At 41.8% G+C, this 12311-nt stretch overlaps 1 protein-coding gene and 1 long non-coding RNA gene across 2 annotated transcripts in view; one reads left to right on the forward strand and one right to left on the reverse strand.

Annotated features, from left to right (window-relative positions):
• Positions 1–1010: 1010 nt before the first annotated feature.
• Positions 1011–12311, reverse strand: part of VPS13D (vacuolar protein sorting 13 homolog D) — a 111052-nt gene continuing 99751 nt past the window's right edge. Inside the window, 3 exon segments of the mRNA XM_042794934.1 lie at positions 1011–2173; positions 3039–3279; positions 7899–8030. Coding sequence (XP_042650868.1) covers positions 2042–2173; positions 3039–3279; positions 7899–8030 — 505 coding nt within the window. The 3' untranslated portion in view covers positions 1011–2041.
• LOC116965282 lies at positions 7578–11298 on the forward strand. The gene is made up of 2 exons (XR_004409247.2): positions 7578–7886; positions 9238–11298. It is a non-coding gene; the product is annotated as an uncharacterized LOC116965282 (long non-coding RNA).

Genomic DNA, 12311 nt, shown 5'->3' on the forward strand with positions numbered 1-12311 from the left:
GGAGCGCAGCACGGCCAGGTACGGTCCCGGGAACGTGCACGCACCTAGGCCAGCGGGTACACTTATCCAAGGCTTAAATGATGCTCTGTTTAATCAGTATCAGCAGTCAAAAGGACAGGTGAAGCACAGTCCAAAAGAAATACACAAATTAGATCCATTAGCTACTGTGGCTGCGTGAGCTCAGGTAACTCGGAGGGTGGGTGTACTGTCAAACTGCTTGTCAGGTGTTTGCACGTCGGCTCCTTAAATAATTGTTACAAAACTTAAGTGTTCAAGCCATTCTCCTGGAAATTCTCAACACAGCAGCGAACTACTTTATGTTCCTCCCCCAGCTCCTTGCCATCTTTAGCAGCTAGGTATTTGCTACATTAGAAAAGAATTTTACAGGGGAAAGAAGCAGGGCAGAGTCCAACAGGACCAACATGTTAAAGCACTCTTGAGCCAATACACTTGTTGAATTCTATACTTTACTTCAAAATTATACAGAGAAATACACAAGCAAGCACTGCATTAAATCAGCTTCATTTGCGTAATGGACCTTTATGGATTTTGATTTCCAGTCACAGACCATACACACATCAGCTGATACCAAGTTGTCACCTTAGACAATAATCCTCTGCTTTTCCCTTTACAGGAGTTGAGACTGTTTTAATTCTAACCTTCACTTTAAAAATCTTACTGTATGCATTTATGAAAGGATATTAAAAGGTAAACTAAGGTGAAAGTAAAGCTATAGTGGGGGTCTTTGAGTCAGAGGTTTACAAAATAAGGCTTTTAGAATGCAGGTTACTCAGCAGTTTCAGGAAAGTTGTGTATTCCCACTTAACCCTTGCACAGCTAAGTGCTGCAGTGCAAGCAGCCATCCAGCACAGCAGCTGAACTGTCTCCAGGGAACAAACCTGCAAATGAGATTTCCCAGTGTTTGTGAACAAAGGTATGTAAGCACACTCCTTCCTCAATCTTCAGCTTGGTTAAAGTTGATGAGACAGATACTGATTTGATGTACAACATTTGAAAAAGCACATTACTTTTATTATTTGAGAAATTTTAATTTTGAAGAAGTGGTCATGAAGACAACTGACACAGTGATTTTCCTCCCTTCCCAGCCCCCCGGCATTTCCAGTGGTAGCAGAATTCCACACTAACCAGCCAACAAGATACACTTAATCTGAATGAAGGAAAAAACTGAAGTTAAATATTTCAATTTCCAAGGCTGCTCACAAACTATTTTAAAAACAACTTGGAAGCAGGGGCCTTCAGAGGTGTGGACTTTGCAAGGTTTGAGTGCTGTATTCAGAACAGAATCAGCTTCTTGTTTTCTAGTATTTTGAAAATGTAATTGGAGAGTCCTCACTGCAGTATTTAACAAAATGCAATTACTCTTGTTAAAAACGAGGATGAAATTTCAGTGGAACATAAGGTATACGTGCATTTAGTTGTTCTAGTGATTTAAGAAAAAAACCCAACAAACAACCCCAAACAATGCACCCTAATCACAGCGTTAAAGCTCTAAACTACAGGATGTCTGTGCTCCAACAGCTGCAATTAACTCTTAATTTTCTTTTTTTTTTTTTTTTAAACTTTTATCTACATTTCTGCACTGTGAAAATCAGCTTTCTCAAGAAAAAAAAGAGGGAGAGAATGGCTAGTTTCAGATAGTGCAGTAAGACTCAGTATAGCTCCTTTAATTTCTTTACACAGTAAACAGACTTCTATTTATACCAACACCTGGTCTGTACTTTCTTATTTACATGAAACACTTTTACATATATACATGTGAGCAAAATACAGGGCTTTTCCCAGAAACAAATGCATTTCAGCAATATCTTTGTTATACAACTAACGCTTTAAAAAAAAAAAAAAACCAAAACCCAACAAACAAAGCAAGCCCACCTCACTTGTTTCTTATGCACAATGATTCCATTTAGCTCAATACTAAAATCGTGGTTTTTCTTTCCCATGTAGTACTTGCTCTATTTAGAGAATACCGTCGGTCCCAGACGGACACTTGCAATTCACTGTGGCAGTAAAGGAGGAGGTTTCAAGAGTCCAGCTCTAATTGTTCTTGATTTTCACTGAGTCTTAACATAAGCTGCTGTTCGTAATAAAGGCTCTTTGCATAGTTTATTTCTTGAGATAGCTTTACTGCGAGAACTTCAGATTTCACTTTTACCTGCAAAAAGAAATGTTATTTTTTTTCCTCAGTGTGGTACTGTTACTGTCTGAAGCAGAATATTTTTTTATTACTTAACTAAATCAAGGGATTAGGTTTGAAGTCTCCTGTAAGGAACAGGAATGTTTCAGTGGAGATTCCTCTCTCAGTGCTGAGGCTGAGGTAAGGAGGGAGGGAGAGAGAGGGAGAGACAGGTAAAGAGCGATAAGAATTTTAGGATGAGAGCAGAAACATCTTGCGATATTTGAAGTTACTTCCTTTGCTTCCCCTCCTACCTTTTATCTGGCTTGTCTGTTTGGAATGTAAACTGACTTGGGTCAGGGGTGAGCTTGTAACCTTTCCTGTAAAACACCCCCTGGGCAACTACTGTAACTGAGCAAAAAAACCCAGTAATGGGTTTTCGAAGTGAGAGTTCCGATTAACTTTTACATGCACGACATAAATACTCTTTCCAATCTTAGTATTTTTTTACTGCTAAGTGTTTATGTATAAGAGAAGAAGAGAAGAGAAAATAGCAAAATACTTAAGTTTCACATATGCGTTGTAAAGTTAAAAGCCTTTCTCGGGGTAAATACGCGCTTCCTCCTTTAACTTTTCTGCCTGCAGGAATAGTTTAGATTTTGCCTTCAGCTTTTCTCAGAAGTTTAGGGAGCAAGTCCTATTGCCACTTCAACCTTTTCAGCGGCAGCTATTTCACTGCTGCCACCACACCATTTTCATTGTTATGCAGCACAAGAAACCAAACAGTAATGACTACAAACACTTTCTGGCCGGTACAGGCATAAAGGGGAAAAGCAACAGCCCGCCCCCCCCCCCCCCCCCCCCCCCCCCCGCCTGAACGAGGCAGTAGGTGCTAGAGCCTTACCATGGGCTTCTGTTGTGACGGGCCTGGCATTGCTACGCCACTACTTGTATTAACAGCTTTCTTGGTCAACTGTATGTACACGTTCCCGTGGTCTTTTGAAACGAGGCAGTGGTAGAGATCATCATACTTGACTTCCAGGAAGATGGCCTCGCGGTCAGTGTAATCACCGCTCTTCAGGAAATAAACAGCTTTCGATGAAATGAGAACACAATAGCTGTCTATGTTCTCCACTGCTATGAAGCTGCAAAGAAGAAAAAAAAAAAAATTACTCACTTGAAGCTAAAAATAGTAAACTAACGAATGTTTTCACCTGTTCCGAGTGACCTTTAGAAGTCTTTCAGAAAAATTAATAGCGTAACATGTACAGTTCATCTGCGTTTAATTTAAACCACTCTAAAACCCACGCTGATGAAGTACCCTCTCACCCAGTTAAAAAAGATCATGCTGTAAATCAAGTATTAGTGCTAAAGGCCGGGCTTCTAGCTTTGGACATTAAAAGGTCACATATAAATATCCTTTAACAAAGCTTAAGAGTAATTTCCTTGCATGGGAACACTGCAAGTCCCAATACTGAGGTTGAATTGTAACTGACTTTAGCTCCACTGCTGATTGGGAAAGCTCTGCAGACGTTTATGACAAGATCATTAGCCTTCTACACACTGCAAACCTATCAGGCTTCCTTTAAAAAGAAAAAAAAAAGAAGAAGTTTAACCTGCTGCCTGGATCAGTAGCTAGAAAAGAGAAATTAGCTGTTTAACACTGGGGTGAAAGGTTAAGCAGCAAGCAGGTTTCCCCAGAGAGATTAGTCTGAGTGATGAATAGTAGAGGTAGGAACAGTGAATTAAGAATATTGAGAATTACGATGGCTGAAAAGGTTGATGTGTAAAAAAATAACAGTAAGGAATGCAAAAGAGATACTTCACATGCACAAGCTTCTCCCACAGTTCTGATTTCCTACTGAAATGAGCCTCATTAGTGTTTTTTTTTTAAATGCTGAAAAATTCAAAGTTAAATATGAAATAGTAACTAAGAAAGGGTGCTAAATAGAATAATAATGCTCTGTCAAACAACGTATCTGTAAAATTAAGATTCTCATGCTGTCAAGTAAGGTCAAAATTACTGTTTTCTGAACCATTGCTTATACAAATGTGCCTGCTGTTGTCCTCATACATTCTGCAAAATACTCGACCGTCTTTGAAATCAATGAAGACTGGTGGTACCAAGAGTTTTTGGTAGATCAGAAAAGCTTACCATCCCCAAAACTGCTGTCGGCTCTATCATTGAAATAACACTTTGCACAAATCAGTCTGAGCTGTATCCAAATAAACCCCTAGCTATAAATGGCATTTTAAGAGCCAGAAATATTTCCAGAGGTCAGCTCATGGTTACCTTTTGTGGTATAAAAGAATTATTCCAGTAATTTTCTATTAATAGTCCTCTGAAAGATTGCATTCTACACTGAACTTGTCTTTTCTCTGCCCGATGCCTCCTACTCATGTCAGCGGACAAACACTCTTGCTTCCATAAACTCAAGAAAGGCGTGCGTGCCTATTCAAATTACCAACTTCCATTTTCATTTCAGTGCTGAGGGGAACACAGCCGGTCTAATGAAAACAAGGCCTGTAATGAGCTTTGCCCAGCTCTAACCTTGGATAAAACTATGGGATGGGATAATTGAATTGTGTTCCTTTAAGTAAAACTCAACAGACAAAAATGTGTATTTCAACTTAAAAACCCCCTCCTATTTGAAATCTGAGGTTCCTATTTATGTTAACACTGTTACTGAAACTAGCACTGGCCCCTCGGTCTTCTGTCAGAGTTCAAACACTTTGGGGTAAGGTTCTGTCTTTGAAATAAGTTAAGTAGGATGGAGAGTGGTATTTTTTATGAAGGGTCATAGAAAACTTGATTTTAAAATAAAGCAGCATTACAGCCTGCAGAGTAAAAGTCTTGTTCCTTGGGACAGAGATATAAAAGCAAGTGCAGTACTTTACAGCGATCCTAGCTCTGGCTCGGGTCAGACTTCCACTAGAAGTGGAACCAGAGGAGACTTGCCGGCACATCGGCTTCCTTTGCTGCTTTTCCAGCAGGGGAGAAACATGCCAAGGTGATGATCAGAAACCCCTAATCCTGTCTCGCTGTCCTTGGCAATTGTCACAGCAAAGGTGAGAAACTTGGGAAGGTTTTGTGCACCCAGACCAGCAGAAGGGCTGTTGTCCTGATGCACAGCCGTGAGGCCTGGCCCGCTGGACGCTAGGATGCAGTTCAGTGGAAGCAGTGGGGTACCTGGGCTACAGGTTTGTGTTTCCTCCATTAGAGCAACAGATTATATAGCTGATTCTCCATACATGATTTTTACTGGTGTCACGTATGTATTTTGAGAAATGGAAACAGAGGACAGTGATTTAATGGTGAAGCAGAGAAATATTAGCTAATTTGTCGTTCAGGCTCTACGTTTTGTTCTCAGTTTGAGTCATACATCATTACCCATTTTTTCTTGCCAACTGTTACTTTCTTCGCTGTGTCTGGTTCTCAAAATGGGTATTTAACCTTTTAAGATACTACTACTTCAAGATACTACTATTTTTTTTTTAACCCATATTTTTACACTATTAAAAATATCTCAAATTAATAAAATGAAAAATTAAATGAAACATGATCCAGTAGAACAAAGTAGAAGCAAGCAGATCTCTGGAGAATTTGTGGGTTTTTTAACAACATCAGGAAGTAATTACACAATATTTTCCAGAAGTGAAACAGTGAGCCTAACTGGAAAAAAATGTGGAAACATTTAGTTAGAACAGTAGAGCAAGGTATTAAACCCCCTTTTATGGATTTAACTGTGAAGGAAAATATGCAAATAATCAGGTCTTTAAATGTGTTTCTGATTATGATACTAGGATAAAAGTCAGAGGCATAATTTTGTACTTATTTTTCATTACAAGAAACACTGTTTTCTTGTTGAATGATGTTCCTAATGGTGGAAGTCACAGTGAATGAACACTGCGACTTGATGACAAAACCCCACTGATCTGCTTATCGGGTACACTTGCAAAAAGCCGACAACTCTGGTCACAAATTGCGCTTTGTCGGTTCTCCCTGCCTAGGAGCCAGACTGCACCCGCCTAAAGACCCTTAAATGAGATTCAAACAGGACCACGAGAGTGTGAGGTCACGGGGCCGCGAGCAAGGGGCAGGTTAAACTCTTCCTCGCAGGCAGCTGCAGGTCGATTCTAGCGTGGCACAGGGCTGTCGGAGCCTGGCCGGCGGCACCGGTGAAATCAAGGCATCCTGCTGAATCGGCTCCTCCCTCTGCACGCTTCACCATCGGCCACTGAACTGCTTGGCCTGGGCAGATGCTCTGATGGACACCAGATGCAAAACACGGCATCTTACACCTCCAGTGCAAACAGCTGTTCAGGTAACTGTGGCGGAGACTGGGTTAAGTAGTAATGAATTATGCCTTAAGACCCCAATTCAACAAACTGACACCTTCTGTAGAGCCACAGAATCGTTTAGGTCGGAAGAGACCTTTAAGATCATCATGAAGTCCAACCACTAACGCAGCACTGCCGAGCCCGCCACTAAACCACGTCCCTACGCACTGTGTCTACACATCTTTCAAGCACCTCCAGGGATGGTGACTCAGCCCCTTCCCTGGGCAGCCCGTTCCAGTGCTTGACAAACCTTTTGAAGAGATTTTTCCTAATAGCCAATCTAAACCTCTCCTGACACAACCTGAGGCCGTTTCCTCTCATCCTATCGCTTGTTACTTGGGAGAAGAGACCAACTCCCACCTTGCTACAACCTCCTTTCAGGCAGTTGTAGAGAGCAGTAAGGTCTTTCCCGAGTTGTACTCCAGACCCCTCACCAGCCTCGCTGCCCTTCTCTGGACACGCTCCAGCACCTCACTCTCCTCGTAGCGAGGAGCTGAACACAGGATTAAAGGTGCAGCCTCCCCAGTGCCGAGTGCAGGGGCAGAACAGAGGTACCGGTGTCTTTCTGTGCATTCACTCCGTATGGGGGGCTTTTCCATACTCACAAACCTGACCACTAATAACATTTATACTCTGTTTTCACTTGCTTTTATGAACCCGTACCCAGGGCTTCAATGTAGATGTATTAACCATTCAAATTATCCAGCACTGGCTTTTCTAGAGAAAGAAAATAATGAATTTTGCAGGTTATTTTGGTCATTAACTGTTAACAGCTGTAGCTTAGGAATAACATGTACCACAGGCGTCCATGTTAGCTTCTCTCGCATCTAAACCGGAGCCACCTCAGAGTGCAGCCCGTGCAGGTCAGGGGTGGTTCAGGTATTGCTGTCGCAGAATCCCTGAGCTTTGGGCTGTGAGAAATCAGAGATAAGGGAGGAGACAGTGGTTGTGCCTGGATGAATGCCACAGAGGAAGAAGAGTACAGGCTTAAAACATGCACTTACCAGCCCATGTGGAGGGTTGGATGTGTATTATGCATGTTCAATGGACTAATAGTTCATAGAAGCTTAATGAGAGTTCATCTTTTGTTCTGACAGAAGGGGACCAGGAATCAGCAAACCAAGGCTCCGATTCTTCCACAGCCCATACGTGATGTGCTGTCCCCAGCACCGGGCCGGGCGTGAAGCAGGGGGGCCCTGTGGCACCCACCCGCAGGGCTGTTGGCAAACAGCCGCTGGACAGGCCCCGGGAAGGCACCAGCTGCTCACGCTGTGCGGCACCGGCACCGAGAGACACCGAACGGAACGGAGGCGCAGGGGCGTGTGCGTGTGTGAAGCAGGTTTAGTCCCTCTTCCCCAAAGACGTGAAGATGCGACGACAGCACAGAGAACGGCCTCAGGTAACTGCGCAGGTCGGTACTTACAACTCATCCTGGATGTTGTCGGTCAGTTTGAACAGCTGCTCTTGTCCCTCTGCTTGACTTTCTAAGTAGCGAGGCAGGAGCCCCTGAGGTCCTCTACAGCAGCGCGGCTTCCTCACTCTCTCTGCTTGTGTCCTACGTGCAAAATAGATACAGGAAAATGACTCAGTGCAACAGCAGCACTTCTCCTTCCACTTACACCTGTCAGCACACAAAGTTTTATTTATTTTGAAATAGCAGGTGTGACAAAGCCTTTAAAAAGACAAGGTCTTCACAAATACAGCATGTAGATTCTATAATGTAATGCGTGCAGATCTGGAAGACATGGTGTCAGTTCATATGGTTTTACACTTCTGACAAATGACTTCCAGTTTTCTTCTTCCTGTTCATCTAGCACACTGTCCCTTAATTGTAGCAGCAACCTGAACTGAGCATACTGACTGCACATTTTGGAATCTATGTATCAACAGAGTTTTACCAATTTGACTGTTTCTTCTCACTTCCCTACAGAAAATGGGAGTGCATCGACCTAGATAGAGCTCACATTGATGGACGGTGCCAGTAGTTTGAAAACTGAAGGGTTTCAGAAATAGGAACATGCAGTTAAGGCAAGACAAAAGAAAAATCCACTGTTAATCAGAGTCTCTGTGGTAGGGTTTAGCATACTTTACCTTTCTTGAGCGCCTATTAAGAAATTACAATAATAAAAAAAGGCGCATGTGTGGCCTAGCACATCAGAGGTTGATACTGGCCACAGTGCTAAAGAACTGCAGGCTAGGTTCCTCCCTTAGCAGTATTTTGTTAAAAAATAATCTTCTGAATTCCTTTAAGCTTTTGGAACGCCCTACCCCTGAAGAATTGTGTTACAGGCTGCCGAGCCCTGCTTTATTCTCTGTCCTTCCCCAGCAGCATCACTCAGGCCTGCTGCATGCTTTTTCATACCTCTTTCAGGCTACTGCTGTTACTAATTTTCCAAGCCAAATGCACCATTGTTGGTTAGTGCTCTCTATTTCCCATCTCGATTCTTTGTAAAGGTCCTGTACAATGAACTGCTTCGCTCCTTTTTGATCAAAAGACAGGAAAAAAAATCCCCTGTAACAACGCATTTTCTTTCTAAGCTGTTTGGCAATAGCACACAAGAGTACTCGCCTTCTGAGCTTTGTTTTCTGCAGATGTTTTCTCTGGAGCCTTGTTTCTTTGTTACCTTGCCCTTTCAGCAGTCCCATCCCAGACTTGAAGCCCATGCACCCTTTTAAAATTTGTTTCCCTTCGAGTCTTTGACACCCTTGCCTTTTAATGGTGACTTTTTTTTTTTTTTTTTGCCTTCCCTTCTTGGCTGCAGTAAATGTTACTGGAACAGAATCTCTTCCATGTCATTCATGCCTCAGTACCATCTTTGTGGCTCCCCCGTCGGGTAACGGGCCTCACAGCGCGCTTTGGCTGGCCTTGCTCTGTCCACTATCAACAACCTGCTTTGCAAACAAGGTATAGAAGCCAAAGATCCTGGCATTCCAGCACAGCAGAGAAAAACATCAGCCAATTTATATTTTTAATACATTATAACTATCTGGTAAATTCTGATTTTGCTAATGAGATTATTACATCCCTGACCCATGTAACAAATTCCAGTGACTCAGAAAGTGCTCATCACTGATCCTCTTTGAGAGAAACTTCAGGAGAGACAGAAAACTCTTGACTTGACTTCAGCTGAACTATGGTTATGCTAAGATGAAAAGTCAGTTTGTCAGCAGGGAGGATGAAATGAGAAGTGGAAATTCTCCAACGAGAAGAATGCGAAACAGAGCAAGGGCTTAAGAAACCGTAACAAATGTTGTCATTAAGAGCACCAGTAAAATGTTACCAGTCGAATTTTCAGTTTTACCTCTGCTGACAGATGTTCTTACTGTGTTACCTGTCCTGCTGTGCTGATTTTGCTTCTGGTTAGACGTTCATTAGTTAAATACAGTGTTATGCAGCCAAGCTAGAAAATGTCAGTAAGAAAACTGCCATTTGCAAAATGTGCAATGTCTTAAGAATTATTTCTTCCATTAGGAGCATTTCTCTGAAGCAGAATAACCTAAACACTAGGTAAACAGATGACTTCCACAACCTGTGTGTGACTTAAAATGATTCCACTGAGTAACAGCTGTACACAGTGTTAGAACTTCACTGGTAAGTACTGTGACTCTGGAGCAAGTCACCTCTCCTGCACCTTACATTTTGTAGATATAAATAGGACTCACTCTACCAGGTACAGTTACACGACAGTACTGTTACCTTTCTGAACCTACACCAGAGGTGAACAAGTGCCTGTTTTACCTATTAGATTCTTACAAAATAGTAAACAAAAGTATATGTTTGCTTTCACGAAACGCAAAATGTTGAAGCAAAGTTCCAGAGAAACTAGAGAGTTCCAACCTGTGTAATTCACATCTTGCTGCTTGGTCCTACTTCCCAACTTCCAACTTCTTACCTTCCAAAAGCAGTAAATTGGCAAAAATTCACTTATCCAAGAAGCCCCCATTGGCTGTTAAACCTCTCTACAGCACCTGTAGCATCTATTGACAAGTTTAAAGAGTGGATGTCTGGAGAGTAACAATGTAGTTTTTATGTAACTATTGGCCAATCAGTAACTCTTTACTTAGACATTTGCCTATTATGCAGTCAGGAGAGTTAGATAACCATCCATATGGGAGTGAGCAACACCACCACAGGACGCCTTTTACATTAACCATCTTTCAGATAAACGTTCAACTCTGTTCTTTTCTCCAATATTCTGTAGCACCGTGAGAAGAGGTATCTAAAGCACTGCAAGCAAAGCTACTGCAAAAATGAGGAATGACCAGGGCCTTTTAATCAGACCTGTTCCGTAGGAATCAGAACATCAGTGAACACTGGTTTCTAATGTCTGGCTTAGAAGCAGGTTGGAGAGAAAACACTGGTGCTGCAAAAGTGCTGCACACCACAAGGAATTTCTGGAAGGTTTGGAAATTTCAGAGTTGTGACTTTGGTTGTGATTTAGGTTTTGTTTTTAAATGGAAGTACCTTCAGAGTACAGTGCTTACTGTCTCCACTGCTCCTCCATGCTAAAAGGTTCATCCTGGTGCTAAAAGATAATTCTCATCTTGGTGACTAGAAGGTCATCTGCTTTTCAACCAAGTGGCACTAGTGCAAGGATAAATTGCATTGATTTAATCCATCACCTCTTGGCAAAGCGGTCTGTTTGGTCTGAACAGCTAAAAACATTCCACACGACTTCATTTTTTTAATGTAAAAATTTGTTCTACTGTCTCAAGTTACATTCTGTAAATAATAAGCAACACTGATGAAATACAAAAAGCTGAAGATTTGTAAAGCAGAATAAACGGTGGTGTGCCCACATCTGGGTTACATTAAACATGCACTCAACAGATTTGCTGATTCTTTTTTAATAAGCACACAAAGGCAATACAAGACAGAAATGCCCTCACGTCTACTAGTCACAGCAGGGAAGAGTGCTGCTGAATGAAGACACAAAGAGACTGGAAATGGTGTCAAAAGGTTGAGGCGCACACTCCAGTTCCTCACTGTTCAGGCAAAGCTGAACACTGGAGAATCTCATTTCAGATGACTGTATGCACACTAAAAACAGTTAACAGTGTTAATTGGTTGGCTCTTGCTGAACACTTCACAGAATTCTTGCGATTCAGTTGACCAGTTTTAAGCCAGAAATTTTGTAATCAAACAAATCACTCACCCATTGATGTAAGGACATTGTTCAGGTGTTATTGGTGGTAATTATTTACCACTTTAGTTTGAAAAAACCCTAGAAGAGACATCACTTGTTTAACCGAATTACTTATCCTTGTCCCTTGACTCCATGTTCACCCTTGTCAGGTTTATACTGTCAGGTATGTAGATGTGGTTCTTGCTGAGATACAGAAATATACAGGGTTTTTGAGAACTGTTACTCATCTTTGAGTGTTTTTTGTACCTAAAATATTTCCTTGAAGTGTACCTAGATTGCTTTGACAGGAACAAACAAAAAACAAACAGAAAGTATCAAACTTTGTGTATCAACAGATGACAGCCTGTGAAAACAAAACATTGCACTTCTAAAATCATATACAAATTTACATCTTTCTTTTTCTTCAGTATCACACCCAGAATAATTACTCAAAATAAAACAGCTTTAGGAAATTTAGCAAGAAGGAAGAACCCTATGACGGATGCAGTAGTCACTACAACTTTTCATTTAAAATGTGCACCTGTGGAATTTCTGATCTGTCCTCTTGGTAAGAGAGCACCACTGGCAACTACAAATCTGCTCAAAGGCCCAGCGTGAGCACGCGTGCAGATTTCGATCCCTAACTGGAAGAGTGCAAGGGCGCCCCAGATCCTGCACGAACAGCAGCTCCCTGTGCAAGGAGATGCCGT

This window comes from Tyto alba, unplaced genomic scaffold (assembly GCF_018691265.1).
Source record: "Tyto alba isolate M040663 unplaced genomic scaffold, T.alba_DEE_v4.0 Super-Scaffold_20000042, whole genome shotgun sequence".
Classification (NCBI taxonomy): Eukaryota; Metazoa; Chordata; class Aves; order Strigiformes; family Tytonidae; genus Tyto; species Tyto alba.